Source organism: Lemur catta, chromosome 5 (genome assembly GCF_020740605.2).
Source record: "Lemur catta isolate mLemCat1 chromosome 5, mLemCat1.pri, whole genome shotgun sequence".
Lineage (NCBI taxonomy): Eukaryota > Metazoa > Chordata > Mammalia > Primates > Lemuridae > Lemur > Lemur catta.
This window is the reverse complement of record NC_059132.1, coordinates 4896841-4915214: the sequence shown is the minus strand read 5'-3', so window position 1 is coordinate 4915214 and position 18374 is coordinate 4896841. Positions and strand designations below refer to the sequence as shown.

At 41.5% G+C, this 18374-nt stretch overlaps 2 protein-coding genes across 10 annotated transcripts in view; one reads left to right on the top strand and one right to left on the bottom strand.

Annotated features, from left to right (window-relative positions):
* KIF20A (kinesin family member 20A) overlaps window positions 1-7615 on the bottom strand; it is an 8733-nt gene extending 1118 nt beyond the window's left edge. The window contains exons 1-18 of one of the 5 annotated variants that reach the window (XM_045550879.1): window positions 7163-7615; window positions 6934-7061; window positions 6372-6557; window positions 5106-5195; window positions 4887-5006; window positions 4168-4306; window positions 3641-4045; window positions 3264-3458; window positions 3047-3158; window positions 2872-2940; window positions 2531-2674; window positions 2221-2386; window positions 1953-2117; window positions 1684-1823; window positions 1437-1539; window positions 916-1114; window positions 579-670; window positions 214-351 (exon numbers count right to left, since the gene is read on the bottom strand). In XM_045550879.1, coding sequence (XP_045406835.1) covers window positions 214-351; window positions 579-670; window positions 916-1114; window positions 1437-1539; window positions 1684-1823; window positions 1953-2117; window positions 2221-2386; window positions 2531-2674; window positions 2872-2940; window positions 3047-3158; window positions 3264-3458; window positions 3641-4045; window positions 4168-4306; window positions 4887-5006; window positions 5106-5195; window positions 6372-6536 — 2442 coding nt within the window. In that variant the 5' untranslated portion in view covers window positions 6537-6557; window positions 6934-7061; window positions 7163-7615. Of the gene's footprint in view, window positions 1-213; window positions 352-578; window positions 671-915; window positions 1115-1436; window positions 1540-1683; window positions 1824-1952; window positions 2118-2220; window positions 2387-2530; window positions 2675-2871; window positions 2941-3046; window positions 3159-3263; window positions 3459-3640; window positions 4046-4167; window positions 4307-4886; window positions 5007-5105; window positions 5196-6371; window positions 7062-7162 lie in introns of all 5 variants that reach the window. The other 4 variants (XM_045550880.1, XM_045550877.1, XM_045550875.1 and 1 more) reach the window with 4 other exon arrangements.
* The window catches only part of LOC123637813 (bromodomain-containing protein 8), a 24125-nt gene continuing 13148 nt past the window's right edge, over window positions 7398-18374 (top strand). The window contains exons 1-7 of one of the 5 annotated variants that reach the window (XM_045550873.1): window positions 7398-7768; window positions 8677-8773; window positions 16208-16277; window positions 16881-16930; window positions 17147-17269; window positions 17391-17471; window positions 17896-17960. In XM_045550873.1, coding sequence (XP_045406829.1) covers window positions 7750-7768; window positions 8677-8773; window positions 16208-16277; window positions 16881-16930; window positions 17147-17269; window positions 17391-17471; window positions 17896-17960 — 505 coding nt within the window. In that variant the 5' untranslated portion in view covers window positions 7398-7749. Of the gene's footprint in view, window positions 7769-8449; window positions 8541-8676; window positions 8774-16207; window positions 16278-16880; window positions 16931-17146; window positions 17270-17390; window positions 17472-17895; window positions 17961-18374 lie in introns of those variants that run through there. The other 4 variants (XM_045550871.1, XM_045550870.1, XM_045550874.1 and 1 more) reach the window with 4 other exon arrangements.

Here is an 18374-nt window from a genome sequence, read left to right as displayed (position 1 = left end):
AAAATATTTACTTTTCTGGTCCTCGTTTGCCTTCTTTTATATATATATTAAAAAAATATATATATATTTCATATATATACATATATATTTTATGTATATGTATATATATATATATATATACACATACACACACACACACACACATACATACATACATACATATATATGGGAGTGGGCTGGTAGGAAAGGATGGGGTATATAGGCTGCCCTAACCTGTTTGATTAAGATGTCATCACAAGTGGTCAAGGCTTGACGAAGTTTTCCTGCCCCAGTGCTGTGGCAACAGGCTCTTTCTGCTGCTTGGAGAGATTCACCAAGTTTCTGAAGTTCTGTCCGAAGCAGCCTTATATTCTGAAAAAACGGGAGTAGGAATCAGATTGTGGCCAAGATCAACCAGGGTAGTGATCTGGAGAGGTTTGAACAGAAGTAAAACTAGAAAGACTGGTCAGTTGAGTGAAATAGCCACTCTCCAGGACTGCACAGAAAACCATCTTGTCCTCATGTGAACCAGTGATAAAGAATGTTAGATGTTGGAAATTACCTAGATAAGAGCTTTGGTAGCAGAGAAAGGTAATTACCTTCTGGCCCTCCTCTAACTTCTTGTCCACATCAATGGTGAAGGGCTTGGCTGAGGGTGGTGGTTCCAACATTTTCTGATACTTCTGCAGCTCTGAGGGAAGGAAACAGGAAACTTAAATATAGGGGTTTTCTAGCCTTAGACTTACCTCTTTAACTGAGTTAACAGCTTGCCCCAAATATAAAAAGTGAGGCCATGTGTGTCCTAGAGTAAAAGGTCAGGGGAATGTAGCTCACAGTTGAGGAAATTATGCTGGAGTGGGAGTCAGAAGGCCAGGTAACAGCTGAGTAACAGTTCTTCCCTGAGCTACTGTTGAGCTTCCTTCTTTCTTTCCTCACCTTCAGTGGTGGAGTTTAGCTCTGCTTTGCACTGTTGTAGTTTAGCTTTAACGTCCTGGAGCTGCTGGGTAGAGGCAGAAGCTGCCAACCTTTGTGACCGTCGTAGGGACAATTCAGACCCTGATTGCTGATGGGCCACTGGCTGCTGTCTGGCTTCCTGCAAGAGAGCTTCTAGCTCTTCAATCTTTTCATCCCGCTCCTAAGAAGGAAGCAAAGAGTACAGTTCTATCCAGAGTCAGACAAATAGTGTAGGAACATATGACTGAACAAAGGAACAAAAATACTTCTTGACACTCATGCCTTGAAATCCTGTTTGCCAGCACTTATACCATTTTCTGGCCAGCTAAACCCTTAATTCACCAAACATAGATTGAATATCTATCTATAAAGCACTAAGGGAAATAGAGAAATGTGAGTTATACATTCCTGTCTTTACCAGCGTTTATAAAATCTGTTTACCTCAGGCAAGCTAGCAGTGGAAATCTGAGCAGCTAGTTGAGGCTTGGTTCAGGGCAACTTACCTGAATCTCTTCTTGGTAAAAACTTGTCAGTGACTCCTTGAGGATCTTTAGTTTCTCTTCATACATTTCCTCCAGTAGTTCCTTTTGGGTGTCCAAATGTTCACTATTAGAAAGACAAAAAAATGAGTGAGTGAAGATTCTTAGGAGTGAACTTGGAAGACAGATCTTGAGACACAACTCCATCCCAGTCCCTGCTTCCCACCCTCTGTCCCATGTGACAGAGCAAAAGGGGTCTTTCAGTCAGTACCTGCACCACTGTTCCCGTTGTTGCATCTGTTCCACCATCTCATTGCAAATTTCTTCACGGAGCTGCATCTCCAGCTGCAACTTTTCCTGTCGTTCTTTCAAGAGCAGTGCTTTCATGGCTTCTACCACCTGTAGGAGCTCCTAGGAGGGACACACATGTCTGAGGTCATCAGATGCCCATGCCCCAAAGTGGTACAAGCCCACGTGGAAGGCAGCATGGAAAATGTGTAGCCGTTAAGTGGCTGTATCAGAGCTTTCTTGTATTCTTACCTCCTTGCTATACATGGAGATGTCAGCTTCATTTTCAATGTCATCATCAAGGCCTGGGTCTGCCTTAGCCCCTTTCTCTAAGCTGGGGGATGCCCGAAGACTATGTTCCTTGATGAATGAATGCAGGGATGGGAACCCTAGTTGCACAGGTGGGGCATGCACAAGCTGGAGGGGGAAAATCATAATTGACTCCATAACTAATCCCTAGTAACTTTCTTAAAGTTACCAGCTCAAAGTGAACACAACCGTCACACCCATAGCTTCTCACCTGGCTAGCAATGGCTGAGAACTTGGCCACATGAAGAGTCTCATCATAGGTAGATGCACAGGGATTCACATTGACAATCATGCAGGAACGGCCTCGGCCTGTGAAGAAGCCTTGGAACACTCGAGTCAACTTGCTGTCACGGAAGGGAACCAGGTTCTGCTTTGACCTGGCAGAGGATCAGAGATAATAGAGCTATTAGCAGAACTCCAGCCCTTGGGGTATGCCAACATTGTCCCCAGTGGTGACCAGGAAGCCTCTTAGCAAACTACAGAGCCCCAGGCCATCCCAGAGCTTACAGTTAAAAGCTCACCGGTTCTGCTGGTTTTGGCGCAGGGCAGCAATACAGCGGCCCAGGGTATGCAGAGAAGTGTTAATGTTTCCTGCTTCCTTCAGCCGTTCACCACTCTTCTGATCTTTGCAGCGCTCTGAGCCAGCCAGATCACAGAGTGACAACCTAGAATGATGCGCACACATAAAGACCTCACATGTTAGGAGCCTTCCAGCCCTTTGTATAATTCTAGAGGGGAGGGCCACCAAGAATCTCTGTACACAAGGAAGGAGAAAAAGTAATACCTCTGAGGACCTCCTCCATGCTCCCTGAACTATCATTTTATAGCCAAGAAGCCCAAATTTCTGAATTGAAAAACTTACTCGCTGATCTTAGGGACTATATCCCCTTCCCCCTGAAGGTGCAGGATCCGGATTGAGAAGATGCTATGACTGGAAGTTAAGAAAAAGAGAAAGGTCATTCACATCTTCCATGATCAGCCAGAGGACTAATGTTTCCTGGAAAACAGTGAAGGGTTTATTCTCATAACCCACTCACCTTCGGCTGGAGTTCTGGTTCAGGTGGGTGCTGGCAAAGCTCTGGTTCTTACGACCCACTTTCAGGAGTTTCCAAGCCTCCTCAGCATCTTGAACATGAATCCAATTGAGATCTGAGGCCAAAGGAGAGAAGGGCATAAGATGGGAACACCCAACTTTTTTCTTAGTCTCTCCCCAATTCTCCTCTAGGGATCATGCCAGCCTCCACATTCTCATACCTTTCACGTAGGGGTTGCCATTTTGATCCTCGCATAGTCGCAGAGTCTGCCTCTTGCGCTGCTGGCTAGGTGGTTCTAACAGGTCATAAAGCAGTTCATTGTAGATCTCAAAGAAGGAGATCCAGATAGAGAAGCGAATGTCTGCTGGTACACTTACTGGGGCAGTGTCTGGCTGTGCCCATTGGTGACTTGTTTCTGAGGAAGAAGCCAAAGTACTGAGCATCAACCCTAGGAGCAGTCCCTCTCCCCTTTGGCCTGTAGGGGTTTCAGAAGGTGGAGCTCAGGTTGCAATCTCTGGTCTGCACACCTGGCAGCTGTTGGGAACAGGGAGTGGGTTCCTACTATTATTTGACACAGAGCCCAGTCCTGGTACATACCATCCAGCTGGCTACCGCTGGTAAACTGACTGGTGGAAGAGAGCCCAGCAATGCCACTGTCAAAGCTGGTGCTGGTACCCATCCGACTTTCAATGTAGACACTCCTCTTCAAGGAAGTGGACAGCTCCTCCTGGAGGAGCACAGGGAGAAGGTAAGCACAAGACTTTCCTGACGTTTGTACCTCCTGCCTCTGCCTCCATGGATACCAACATTTTACCTCTTGGAGGCCTCCATTTAGCAAAGAAAGCTTCTTGATTTCCTCTTGTCGCATCTGCTTGCTGTCTAGCCAGATCACCTCATTGGAGAGTACTGGCTTCAGATCAGGTGTTGGATGAAGTTGGCCTTGGAGGCTATTGAAGATCAGAGCCAGGGACCGTGGAAGAATCCCTCCATCCTTGATGGTACCTAGAGACATACAAAAGATGGACAGCTGAGGCAAGTGCCTTTCTCCCCCTAACTCAGAGCATCAAAAGGTAGACATCACCACTACAGGCCAATAAGCAGTCCTGAGAAGGCTTTCAGCTCACCTTGAATTGTATGGGTTTTCCCGGAGTTGGTGACTCCATATGTATAGATGAGCCAGTTCTGCCCTTTGAGTACATCCTTTACCATCTCCTTCACGGTCAGGTTGAAGAAGGATGCTTGTCCCACTTCTGGCCCAAAGATCTAGAGACAGACCCAGTTTCTCAGAGGCCCATCCTTCATCTCCCACTTGCCTCCAAGCAGAGGCAGCAGATGTATCTTTTCCTGGGTGGTTGGCTCTGGAAACCACTCAAGCAGATTCTTTCTGCAGTTCTGTCTGCTGTTCCCTAAACACTGACAATTCAATTATTCTTTGCTGTCCATCTTTCACCCAGATCAACAAAGACTTAAGGAATGCTATGCACTGCACTGAGCCTGATGCTGTACATACACAATGAGACAATATAATGGCCACAAGTGTGGGTTTTAGAGATGGGTGGATCTAACTCTAGCTAACTCTAGCTTTAGCAATATTACCTTCACCGATCCACAGTATCCTTGTCAGGAAAATAGGGATAACAATGATAAAAATAACAGAATTGTTGGGAATTAATGCACATAAATTATTGGACACATTGAATAACACATACTTAGGGCCCTCCAAAATTATAGATGTGCATATATAAGGAACTCACAGTTGAGTAGAAAACCTTTTCCTCTAACGAGGGAATAAAGTTGCCCCTAAATGTTGGTCCCTTATTCACAGACTAGCACCCTCCCATACCTGGGAAAAGGTAAACCTGTGAGTGGCTTGACCAATTCCCCGCTCATTGCTCTTCAGGGCAAAGGAATCCTTGGGTGCTTGTAGAATAAGCGTCTCCACATTCTCAATACGGACACAACCCTGAGAAGGGGGAAAATATAGTTACAGAAGGAAACATTCCTAGAAATCTCTTCTGTACTGCATCATTCCACCCTAAGTCCTCCCTCCTTAGACACTCACCTGATCCTCCTGTCGTTCCAACTCTAAAGGTAACAAGGGTCTGACCCTCAGGTATACTTTCACCTTCTCTGTACTGTCCTCAGATGTAACCTGTGGCAAAATTCCAGCCCACAACCACAGATTAAACTCAGCAGTTACTTCTGAGCAAATGAGCAAACATAGTACAGTTCCTAGGAATCATGGTAACACTACCCCAATTCTACCTCAAATGTCTCTGTGCAGCTACTCTTTGGTTCCATAATCATTCCAAGCCACATGGACTTTTTTACTACTTTGTAAACCTTCTTTGTCTCATCATTATCTGCAAACCTGGCTTGCCACACTAATGATCTGAATTAGAATTGGTTGACTGGTATGAAAATCAGTATGTGATACTAAAGCAAAGCATAGTAGTTAAGTACCTTGGAGCCAGACACACCTGAATTTGAGTCCCAAGTTCCTTAAATTCTCTTTGCCTCAGTTTCCTAACCCATAGAATGGGTTTAATAATAACACCCACCTCATTCATTCAATAGATATTTAAAGAGTGCCTACTATGGCACAAGAACACTGAGAGGCTCTGGCAGTCCATAGTGAGGGACATTATCAAAGACCCTGCTCTCATGGAACTTTATAAGTTTCTAAGAGAAAATATATGAGAATAAAATGAACCAATGTATGTTAATGTTTAGCATAGGGCCTAGTTCAGTGGTTCCTGACCAGGCCATTTCACCTACAAGGGCCATTTAGCAATGTCTGGAGACATTTTTTGGTTGTCAAAAGTGGGACATTTAGTGGGGAGAGTACAGAAATGCTGCTAAACATCTTACAATGCACAGGAAAGCCCCCTATAACCAAAGAATTATCTGGCCCCAATATCAGTAATGCTGAGACTGAAAAACCCTGGCCTAGCAGAAAGCAAGGCTCAATAAATGGAAGGTATGGTTGATATTATTAAAATCTAAATGTACATTCCACCTACTTAATGTCAGTATGATTTGTGTAAATTATTTAACACAACTGGGCCTCATGATGAAGAGACAACTATTATCCTTCCGTCAGAGATTAACTGGAGAGCATGCACTTGAGGGTATTTCATTAATGCAATGCAAATAATAGTGCTTATGAACACAGAACTCTACATTTTTTACTTGCCATGCCTTTAGTTTTGAATTGATCTCTCAGACCTTCAGGATTGCTGGTCTTTGACCTGATGCTGTCCTGTATGGACAACTGTTAGGCTGAGGATATTACTTTCTGCCCCAAGCCACTCCCCAATTCCTTTACCTGGTGCTTGTCCTCCAGGGAGGCGGAGATGACAGAGCAGTCTGACAGTAGGTCCTTGCGTATCACAGACCCCAAATCTGCAGCTGTGGACTCAAACATGGGGGAGACTACGACATCCTCATCCGACAGCAAGCCGGCTGGCGGAGAAAGGATCCCTTGTGACATAACGGCAGGGGAAGCCCAGATCTAAAAAGAGACAAGAGTGGGCAGGGAGAAGAACCATAAAGCAGTGGCCCCCAAACTTTTTGGCACCAGGGACCGGTTTCATGGAAGACAATCTTTCCACGGACGGCCGAGGAGGGGCGGGGTAGCGCTGAGCTCTGTGGCTCAGTCCCTAACAGGCGGCGGACCGGTATCGGTCCGCAACCCGGAGGTTGGGGTCCGTAGCAGTAAGGGACAGGAGGGGTTGAAAATTCTAGATAAGAAACAATTCCCTTGCCCCAGGACAGCCGGTCCTGCTGACTGAATTACTACTCCCTTTTCCCTCCAGTTATGCAAAGCATAAGGGAAGGAGAGAACGAGTCAATTATTTCAGTTTGAGGCGGCATTTCTGAACACGGACGGGAATCAACAGCAGCTATCTGGTTCCAAACGCAGAAGGCAACGCTCCAAGAGGGTTCCTCTGGCGCTGCTGCTGTGGCGGTGGTGTCAGGACCCCTAGGCTCCTCCAACCCCAGGGCCCACCGTACGCTATTAAGAAAAAAAGAGATGGCTGCAGCTCTGCTTTCTGAAGGCCTATTCCGCGCGGGCAAAAGCAGGTAACGCGGGCTCCAGCCCACCCGCACACTCACCCGGAGACGGGACACTTGCTTCTCCTCGGGTACTGGCCCACTCACCCCCGGCTGCCGAACACAGACTTTCGCAGCCCGAGAGCTCAACTCCGCCCACGAGGTACAGCTTTCTCATCGATAAGTATTTTAAATTACGCGCGGCGTTAGTTCGGCCAATCAGCTGGCGACGCCTGCAGCTACCAATCAGCGTAAGGGAAGGGGGCGGGCTAGATCGGGAAGCCGTTAACTTCAGCCTCGCCTCTCAACCCAACCGGTTGGGTCCGGTTTACCAACCGTCGCGAGTTCGGAGTTTCTCCTGGGATTCTTCCCACTTAACCCTTTTCCTTGAATCCTAGACATTTCTCTCCCAAGAAGCCAAAAGGAAATCTTGAGGCTTTAGCCGCCATCCCTTGCCCTTCCGTAGCAACACTCCTTCTGAGGAGCGCCAAAGATAACGGGCTCAGGCCGCTTGCTTCGTCGTGGGTGGCGGGGAAACTCCGTTTCCCAGGAGGCACTGCGAACCAACGCCGCACTCTATTTCCCAGAGTTCCCTGGTCTCGGCCCTACCAGGCTGTTCCTCCGCCGAGGCTGGAGACTTCGGGGCCAAGATGGCGACAGGAACCGGCAGTGAGTATGAGTCGCTCTTGCGTGGAAGGCCTTTGTAGCGTCGAGGCGAGGCACCCCATTTCTGTTACACGTTAGGGAGCGGGAGAAGTGGGTTGCCTGAGAGCCTAGGGTTTTCAGAGACCTGAGCTCGACGGCGTCGTGAAGGCCAACGCTTGGAGGCCCAGAAACCCAGGGTCTTGTGTCTCAGGGAGGGAACGGCGGTTTGAGATAAGCAACTCGGTGAGTCCGCGTATGGCAGGAGCTCTGCGGGGTAAGCCATAAGGCTCTCTGGAGACTTGGACGTGCACACGAAGAGGTGTTGTGAGCCGTATGGAGTGGCCGGCATCTCAAAGAGCCATTCATTTTCTGACCAGCATTTGTGAGCTTGTGGAAGTGGAGTCTTTTTAACGATGAGCTTTTTCTGCCACTGAGGAAATCGCGTTTCATGCATTTCAGCCAGTTTTCTCTGTTTCATGGATAGAAGAGGTCTTTTAGGGCTGACAGTTGGTGGGGAGGGGCCGAGAGAAGTAAACAAGTTTATGCTAAGAGGGAGGCGGGCGGTAGGAGGGGCTGGCCGCTCGGAATCTTGGGAAATAAGACCTTGCGTTCAGTTTGGAATGAAAATACAGTATTCTTAAAACTGGGGCTTTCCATAGAACTGTTTAATCTGGCATTCCCTGTTTTTTAATAGAACGGAGCTTGAAGCCATGGCATTTGAAGAAATAAAATGTGCTTCCATAATTCGCGTTCAACTAATAAATACCGCCTCCAGTGGTGGTGTTTCACTGGACAGGTGAAAATCAAAATTTGGTGATAGGAGCTCACTTTGTCCTAACAAGTTGGGATGTTTTGTGTGAGGCTTTTAGTCCTCCTTCTGGGGCCCAGAACTACTGTCTTAGTGGTTGTCTATAAGCCTTCTTTCCTTTCAGAACACAAGCTGCTGAGTACTGGCCCCACAGAACCATGGTCCATCAGAGAAAAGCTGTGCTTAGCATCTTCTGTCATGAGGAGTGGAGATCAAAATTGGTAAGGTATCTCAAATTAGTTCCACTTGAGAATTAAAAAATAGAGAACATAGGGAAACCGTAAATGCTTTTTGGAACAAATCAGACTAATCAAATTAAATATAGAATTTTGAGATGGACTTGAAAATAAACTCAGGCCCAGGGCCTTCAAGAAAAAAAAATGATGAGGTATCTAGGATGTCTCCTTTGTTAGGTCTTAGAAATTGTTGGGCGTTTTTTCATACTGGTGGAGTCCTATAGTTAATCAGATTAAGCTTTAAGTAGCATTTCTTTTTTTAACAGCTATATTGAGATATAATTCACATACTGTGAAATTAGCCCACTTAAAAGTGTACAGTACAATGGTTTTTAGTATATTCACAGAGTTGTGTAACTGTCACCGCAATATAATTCATTTATAGAACATTTTTGTTTTCCCTGAAAGAAACCCCTTACTCGTTAGCTGTCACTCCACATTCTTCCCTCCTCCCTACCTCCAAGTAACCACTTATCTACTTTCAATCTTAAGATTTGCATATTCTGGACATTTCATATAAATGAAATCATATAATATATGGTCTTCTGTGACTGATTTCTTAAACACTTAGCATAACACTTTAAGGTGCAGCCATGTGTAAGGTATATTAATATATCATTCCTTTTTATAGCTGAACCATGGTCTATTGTATGAGTATACCACATTTTATCTGTTCATCACTTGATGGACATTTGGGTTGTCTCCACTTTTGGCTTTTATGAATAATGTTACTATGAACATTTGTGTACAGGTTTTATGTGGACAATGTTTTCAATTCTGTTTTCCACCAAGGAGTGGAGTTGCTGGGTCATATATTAACTCTGTTTAACTTTTGAGGAATTGCCAAACTGTTTTTCAAAACAAACACATCTTTTGACATTTCCACCACCAGTAAATGAAGGTTCCAATTTCTCTACATGCTCGAGAACACTTACCGTCTTTTCGATTGTAGCCATGCTAGTGGCTATGATATGGTAGCTCATCGTGGTTTTCATTTACAGTACTCTGATGGCTAATGTTGGAACATCTTTTCATGTGCTTGTTGGCCATTGTATATCTTCTTTAGAGAAATGTGTACTCAGTCCTTTGCCTGTTTTAAATTGAGTTACTTTTATTATTGAATTGTAAGAATTTTTTATGTATTCTGGACATAAGTCTTTTAGCAGATGATTTGCAGATATTTCTCCTTTTCTGTGTGTTCTCATTTCCCTTTCTTTTTTTTTTTTTTGAGACAGAGTCTCACTTTGTTGCCGGGGATAGAGTGAGTGCCGTGGCATCAGCCTAGCTCACAGCAACCTCAAACTCCTGGGCTTAAGCGATCCTACTGCCTCAGCCTCCCGAGTAGCTGGGACTACAGGCTTGCGCCACCATGCTCGGCTAATTTTTTTTTTCTATAGATATTTTTAGTTGTCCAGATAATTTTATTTCTATTTTTAGTAGAGGCAGGGTCTCGCTCAGGCTGGTCTCGAACTCCTGACCTTGAGTGATCCACCCGCCTCAGCCTCCCAGAGTGCTAGGATTACAGGCGTGAGCCACCGCGCCCGGCCTGGCCAGATAATTTCTTTCTATTTTTTTTTTTTTAGTAGAGATGAGGTCTCACTCTTGCTCAGGCTGGTCTCAAACTCCTGACCTCTGAGCGATCCACCCGCCTTGGCCTCCCATAGTGCTAGGATTACAGGCGTGAGCCACCGCGCCTGTCCCATTTTTTTTTTTCTTTTGGTGACCAGGACATAACCTTTTTCATTTTTAATATTTGTCTTTTTTCTTTCTCTTTTTTACTTTAGGATCTGAAGATACCCTTTAATTGTCTAAAGCCTTATAATCATTTAATAAGCAAATTTGTGTTTATATGGTACCTTTCGACTATAAACATTTAAATGAATTTACAAAAGCATCATTACTGATCATACTTAGCATTTCTGCAACTTTATATATTTTTCAAATGACTTTTCAAAGATGATTCTGAATTAAAACAATCAAATCTCGTTCAGTTAACAATTCAAACACAAGGCATCATTGTAGTTTAAATTATTCTGGGATCTGGTCACTCTGTGACAATATCTGACATTTCAAGATCTCTCAAAAAATTCGGTAAGGCATGGTGGCTCATGCCTATAATCCCAGCACTTTGGGATGCCGAGGCGGGAGGATAACTTGAGGTCAGGAGGTCAAGACCAGCCTGAGCAACATCTCTACAAAAACTAAGAAAAAATAACTGCACATGATGGCATGTACTTGTAGTCCTAGCTACCTAGGAGGCTGAGGCAGAAGGATCCCTTGAGCCCAGGAGTTCAAGGTTGCAGTGAGCTATGATGATGCCACTGTACGCTAACCTGGGCAATAGAGCAAGACATTATCTCAAAAAAAAAAAAAAAAAAAACGCTCATAAAAAAGTGGAGAATTTTTTTTTTTTTTTGAGACAGTCTCGCTCTGTTATCCTGGGTAGAGTGCAGTAGTGTATTTGTAGCTCACTGCAACCTCAAACTCCTGGGCTCAAGGGATCCTCCTGCCTCAGGCTCCTCAGTAGGTGGGACTACAGGTGCACACCACCATGCCCAGCTAATTTTTCTATTTTTAGTAGAGACAGGGTTTTGCTCTTGCTTAGGCTGGTCTCAAACTCCTGAGCTCAAGCAGTCTTCCCATCTTCGCCTCCCAGAGTGCTAGGATTACAGCTATGAGCCACTGCGCCTTGCCAAGAAATACTAAAATTATTTACTTGAAATTATATATGTCTCTTTGAAATATTTTTAATTAATTATAAGGTAATATTTTAATAACAAAAAGTTTTAAATAGATTGGCAAGAAAGATTTTGAAAAAAAAATGAACCTTCCTGTCTTTTAATTCAATGGATCTGCTTTAGCCTTTGCCTTTGCTCAGGCTGAGTTACTTTGACTAATGAGTACAGATTCAATCCTGTACTTAGTCTTTCTCTGTCAGATAGGATAATGAAGAATGTTTCCCCAACATATAAATACATTTATACAACCTGATTAATAGGTAGAAGAAGACACTTTTTAAAACTTAAGTTGTGAACTTCTTAGAAATGTTTTTAAAAATTAATCCAGCTAAACATCAATTCTATTGAAATCACTGGAAAGAAAAATAAATGTCACTTACTGAACAATTAGAATTATTATCAATACAAAGCATGATCATACTAATTTAACCATAAGCCAATCCGAACTCTAGTCAATATTAAGTCCTGTTACATGAGATAGAGTTATGACATATGTACTGCCCCAACCCACCCCCCAAAAATAGAGAGACAGCCAGACTTTAATCTGTGCCCTATTTTTCTTTCTCAATTCCATCAAAAATTGTTTGGGACCAGAAATACATTTCTTAGGGGGTCTCTAAGTGCCCAGCAGGATATCATTTCCCCTATTGAAACTTTTGTTCTTTTTGGCACCTAGATATCTAAGAAGGGAATCCTGGGTTGGATCTGCTTTTTACCCAGACAGTCCATGCAGTCTAGTTACATGCAGTTAGTTGCTCTGTGGTGTTGGCAGAGCTATCATCATTTTACCTTCCTCTCTGTCAGCCCCTTGCCCCATTTTTTTTTTTTTGCATTATCCATTTTGAATTTAACTTTCTTGCAACCTTTGTGACAGAATTTGATACTGTACTGATATGATTATCCTGCTTTCTAGCATTTTTTGTTTTATAAACCAAATTTTTGAAGTAATACATGGCCACTGCAGAAACAAAAACACAACAGAAAAAGCAACAGCAACAAACAAATGGCTCAAAAACTTGAGTTTGTTTCTCTCACTTATAAAGGAATTCTGGAGGTAGGCAGTCCACAGCTGTAAAAGCAGCTTCATAGTGACAATAGGGAGTCAGGCTCTTCTCTTTCTGCTCCACCTTCCTTGGCACATAGTTTATCTTCTGGTTACATGGTCCGCAGTGGCTGCTTGAGTGAGCTTCAATTATGACATCCTTGTTCCATGCAATAAGAAGGAAGAGGGGTAGTGAGAAAGGCCACACCCATTCCCTTTTCTTTTAATAGCTTTTTTGTGGTATAATTGATGTGCAATAAAATGTATTTAAAGTGTAAGATATGGTACTTGTGATGTATGTATACACATGTGAAACAAGCTATCCACACTCAAGATAATTATTATAGTGTCCATCAATGGATGAATGGATAAAGAAAACATATGACAGTGAAATACTATTCAGCCTTAAAAAAGAAGGAAGTCTGCCATTTGTGACAACATGGATGAACCTGGAGGACATGTTAAGTGAAATAAGCCAGACACAGAAAGACAAATACCAAAGCAGAGTAGAATGAGGGGCTGGGGATATGTTGGTTTAAAGGAATCAAAATTTCAGTTAGATAGGAGGAATAAGTTCAAGAGATCTATTGTACAACACAGTGATTGTAGTTAATGACAATATATTGTATTCTTGAAAAATGAACACTAACACAGTAGATGTTTTGTTCTTACCACAAAAATGATAACTGTGAGGTAATACATATAATAGTTAGCTAGATTAAATTAATCTACTATGTATATATACTTGAAAACATACTATACACAGTAAATTCATACAGTTTGTCAGTTAAAAAAAGGATAATTATGACAAGTAAAGGGCTCAAGACATAAAGTCCAAGTTTTCTTTAGTATGTTGAGGTTCCTTATCCTATTCTGTGGGAATCTCTCTTTACAGTTTGGTATGTGTCTTTGCAGATATTTTTCTATGCATAACTTGTGTACATATTTAAGCTTAAAAAAAAAGAACAGGAACATTGTATGTACACAGTTTTCAACTTTTTTTTTTTTAATTAAAACAATGTCATTGGCCTTATGCCAGTAGTCTAGATTTTTAACTTGTTCTTTTAAAAGACTCAATAATATTTTGATTGGATCTACCATAATTTGTTTTACATTCACTTTGGATGGACATTTAGGTTTACAGCTTTCTGATCTTTGTATCAGTATTTCTGTAGGCTATTTTCCTAGAAGTGAGATTGTTAGATCTAAGGTATATGTATTTTGAAGTTTAAGAATCTTCCTTCATAGACACTAAACGTCACAAAGTTTTTCTAGTTAAAATGTTCATTGTTTAATTTCTTTTCCCTTTATCAAAGGTATATGTAACTGCTAGTTGTATCTTCATGTCAGTCTTTGATGAAATCAGTATTAGCATGATTTGATATTCTAGCTAGTAGCAAATCTGACTTGTTTTATTAGCCTAGTAGACTATAATAGGAAAATGTACAGCTCCCCTTATACTTTTTGAACTATTGAAAATAGCTCAATAGCTTCCTTTATTGCTTTGAGGATTCTAGACTGAAAACATTTATCCTAGCAGCTAAAAGAGAAGACATAAAGTAGTATAAACATTGGTGAGCAAAACCTTGTGACTGTTGCTGTCGTCGTAAGCATTGACTTTGCTGCTTCTGTTTTCTTTTTTTTTTCTTTTCTCTCTTTTTTTTTTGAAAAAGGGTCTTACTCTGTTGCCTGGGCTAGAGTGCAGTGGCGTCATCATAGCTCACTGCAACCTCAAATTCCTGGGCTCAAATGATTTTACTGCCTCAGCCTCCCAGGGTAGCTGGGACTACAGGTGTGTGCCACCACACCTGGCTAACTTTTCTATTTTTTGTAGAGATGGGGTGTTGCTCTTGCTGGGGGGGCTGGTCTTGAACTCCTGACCTCAAGTGATCCTCCCACCTTGGCCTCTCAGAGTGCTAGAATTACAGTGGTGAGCCACTGTGCTCACAGTCAATCTTAAATTGAGTGAAGTTGAGCATCTTCATATGTTAAAGAGCCCCTTGTATTTCCTTTTCTTTAAACTGTCCTTTCCCATTTTTCTATTTGATGATTAGCCTTTGTCTTTAGTTTGTGGGGGTGGTTCTTATATATTAAAGTGATTAGCCTTTTGAGCAACAAGATGCATTTGTTTCTTTTTTTAACCAGTGTGCTAATTAGCTTTGCTTATGGTGGCATTTTTACATTAAGACTTTTTAAATGCAGTGTATTTACTAGTATTTTTCTTCTACGGCTCCTGGATTTTGTAACATAATTAGAAAGATTCTTAAACTTCAAAATACATATACCTTAGATCTAGCAATCTCACTTCTAGGAAAATAGCCTACAGAAATACTGATACAAAGATCAGAAAGCTGTAGATTATAAAATAATTCTGAGATTATAAAATAATTCTTTAACTTTTTAAAAAACATTTTAATCTTTGATCCATTTGGGGCTTTTCTTGGCATAAGGTGTGAAGTTCAGATCAAGTTTTATTTTTTTCCTGATAGCTATCCATATAACAATATTAAAGTAAACTTTTTATGAAGGAAGAGAGCTCTGAGATATCATTATCCCAACACAAAATTAAACTTTTTTCTTTTTAAGGTTATGAAATATTTCAACCGCATAGAGAAGTGTAGAGAACAATATAGAGTAGCCATGTACCTCTTACCTGGATTTAACAAATCTTAATATTTAATAATTTTGATAATTAATAATTTAATAATTTTAATATTTTTCTTTGTTCTTAAAAAAGAAATAAACAGACACAGTTAAAGCCCCAATATACTCGTCTGAGATCCCATTCCAGTCCAACTGTTTTCATTTTTGCCTGTCTTCTTTCTTTGACTTTATACCTACAACTTTTTTTTTTAAGAGATGATGGGGTCTTGCTGTATTGCCCAGGCTGGACTTGGACTCCTAGGCTCCAATGATCCACCTGCCTCGGCCTCATAAGTAGCTGAGCCTATAGGCATGTGCCACCACTCCCAGCTCCCTACAACTTTTTTAAAGGCTGTGTGATTGCAGTCATAGCAGAAAATTGTCATCTTTTTTCAATTAATAGTATATTATAAATATATTCAGCAATGCTAACTGTGTTTCATTATTATTTTTAGGAAGTGTTTAATATTTCATAGAGTTGAGGTGCTATAAGTTAGACATCCTCTTGTGGGCATTTAGGAAAAATTCAACTGTTTATCAGTCTGATCAAATCTACGTGAACATCTTGGTGCTTTCTTCTTTTGTTGAATTATAGTCTTACATTACATTCCCAGGGCTGTTTTAGTGGATTAAAAGATAATAACATTTTTGGTTCTGGAATGTATTACCAGTTGCTTTTCAAAAGATCTTTTTTAAAAGAACCAAACTAGAGCAAAATTGACATAAAAATATTTTCCCAAGTGAACACAAATAATACTTTACCAGGTGTACTTACTTCACCTAGTAAATGTAACATCCAGGAAAACTGTTTGGCAATAACTCTTTCTCTCTAAATGACTTTTAAGTAGTTGTATTATTTTCCATAGTCAGATATTCCAGAAGACTTCTCAGTGGCAGTTTTTTATTCCAAAGTTTGAACTCCAGACCTTGAACTCTTAACATACTTCTTTCATTGTTTTCTGCTTCGTGTGTAATAAACCTTTTCTCATTTTATAGGGTATCAGTTAGCAGAGCAATCAAGCCTTTTGCAGAACCTGGCCGCCCTCCAGACTGGTTTTCTCAAAAAGTAAGTTTCCAAGCAAGTGTTCTATCTATTAGAGCAGTCTTTGAAATGTGAAGTAGGTTCTTCACTAGTTCTTGTCTTTTAATTACGAGGCTTTTAGACCATGAAGTGGGAGAATAATTGAGAATGCCTTTTCCTTTTTCCCACTGTTTACTAATTCATCCATGTATGCTCCTGTTATAAGCTTTCGTCAGCATAGCGTAACAGTTAAGAGCCTAAGCTTGAGAATTAGATCTGGGTTGAATATGACTCCACCTCAGAATTTCGGACTGAGATCCTCAGTTTTCTCATTTGTAAAATAGAGATAAGAGTTGCTTCAGGATTGTTGTAAAGTTAATTGAGGTAATAAATGTAAAGCACTTAGCACAGTAGATTTTAGCTGTAAATATTGGCTAATAAGTTGCTTTCCCCAAATACACAAACTCCAGGCCTGAAAATCCCTGTTTCTGTGTCCTGGTATTGATTGCTTTGAACTGATTTGATTACAGATTTATTTGCCTTGCTAGAAACCACTCACATGTTCTTCTCTACACCTTTAATCTGTTGAAACTTTGAAAGGTCGTTGCTTTCCAGGCTTGCTCATCACATTTTCACTTTTTTCCTTAGCATTGTGCTTCCCAATACTCAGAGCTTCTAGAGACCACTGAGACCCCAAAGTGAGTACAAAGCCAGGTACTTCAGCTAAATCCCTGTAATGGAGAGTGTTTACTAAGGAAGTCTGGTTTATATCTATTTATAATTACTGGGTGATAAAAGTATAGCAGAAATTATCTATGGTTAAGTGGTAAAGAGGGCTCAAAGAAAGCATATGGATGTGGAAATAAATGTTCTTTTTTTCAAATATTGATTTTTTTTTTTTCAATTTTTCACAGACGGAAACGAGGTGAAAAGGGAGAGGTAGTAGAAACTGTTGAAGATGTCATTGTTCGGAAACTGACTGCTGAGCGAGTTGAGGAGCTAAAGAAAGTGATAAAGGAAACCCAGGAGAGATACAGGTATTTATCAGAATGTGAAAAGGCTGGGAAAGACAAAAGGGGCTCACTTTGGGACTGGTCAGATTTTTTAAAACAGCAGATTAAAAAACCCAGTCAACTTACCTCTCTTTTCTTCCTATAGACGGCTAAAAAGAGATGCAGAACTAATTCAGGCTGGACACATGGACAGCAGACTGGATGAGCTTTGCAATGACATTGCAATGTGGGTTATATTATATTGTTCTTCCATCTATGCTCCTTTCTTTCTTTTTACCTTCTTTCCCCCTCTGGTAATCTGCCTATTTCTTCCATCACCGTCCCTGTAGACTTGAGACAGATTCTGGAAGGGCAAAGCTGCAGAGTGGCCTGCTGGCTTGGGGTGGGAGGGAGTAAGTCACAGAAGGTAATGTGATAGAACATTTCAGTATGAGAACACACTTAGTTCTAACTTAAAAGTGGCTCTAGTTTGCCTGAGTGAAGAACTGGGAGTTAGACAGTATACCCCAATTCTCTGTTTTGATGATTTGAATTTCTGGTTAGGCCTTTCCTCCAGAAAGTGCTGATCTGGCAAAAAATTTGTGAGAGCACTGTGAAGTATGGGGAGGAGCTAGAGCTGGCTAGCATCTAACACTTAATTCCCTGTCTAGGAAGAAGAAATTGGAGGAGGAGGAGGCTGAAGTAAAAAGGAAGGCTACAGATGCTGCATATCAGGGTAAGATGAACCTAGTGCTTCTGTTTAGCAATTGATTATACAGTACTACATGCTAATGACAGTTGAAAATTTATTTTGTAACATGGAATCTACCAGCTCGAATTCACTTGCATACTTTTCTCTGTTATCTTTTCTTGTAACAGAATAAAAACTTAATGTTTTCTTCCCTTAATGTCCAGGAAGAACCTCTTAGAAAACGAGCTCTGCTTATATCTCACTAGACTTCAAATTGACTTTTAGGACAAAGGTGTGATAATAAAACATTGAACATAAAATTAAGCTTTTAGCAGTCAGCAGCCTGTGTAAAGATTGAGAATAGCTCAGTCATTGGATGAGGGGAGGAACTTAAGCATTTGTAGCTCTAGGAATACATGCTGTGAGCCAATGGCCAATGAGGTCTTTCCCCCCTCCTTC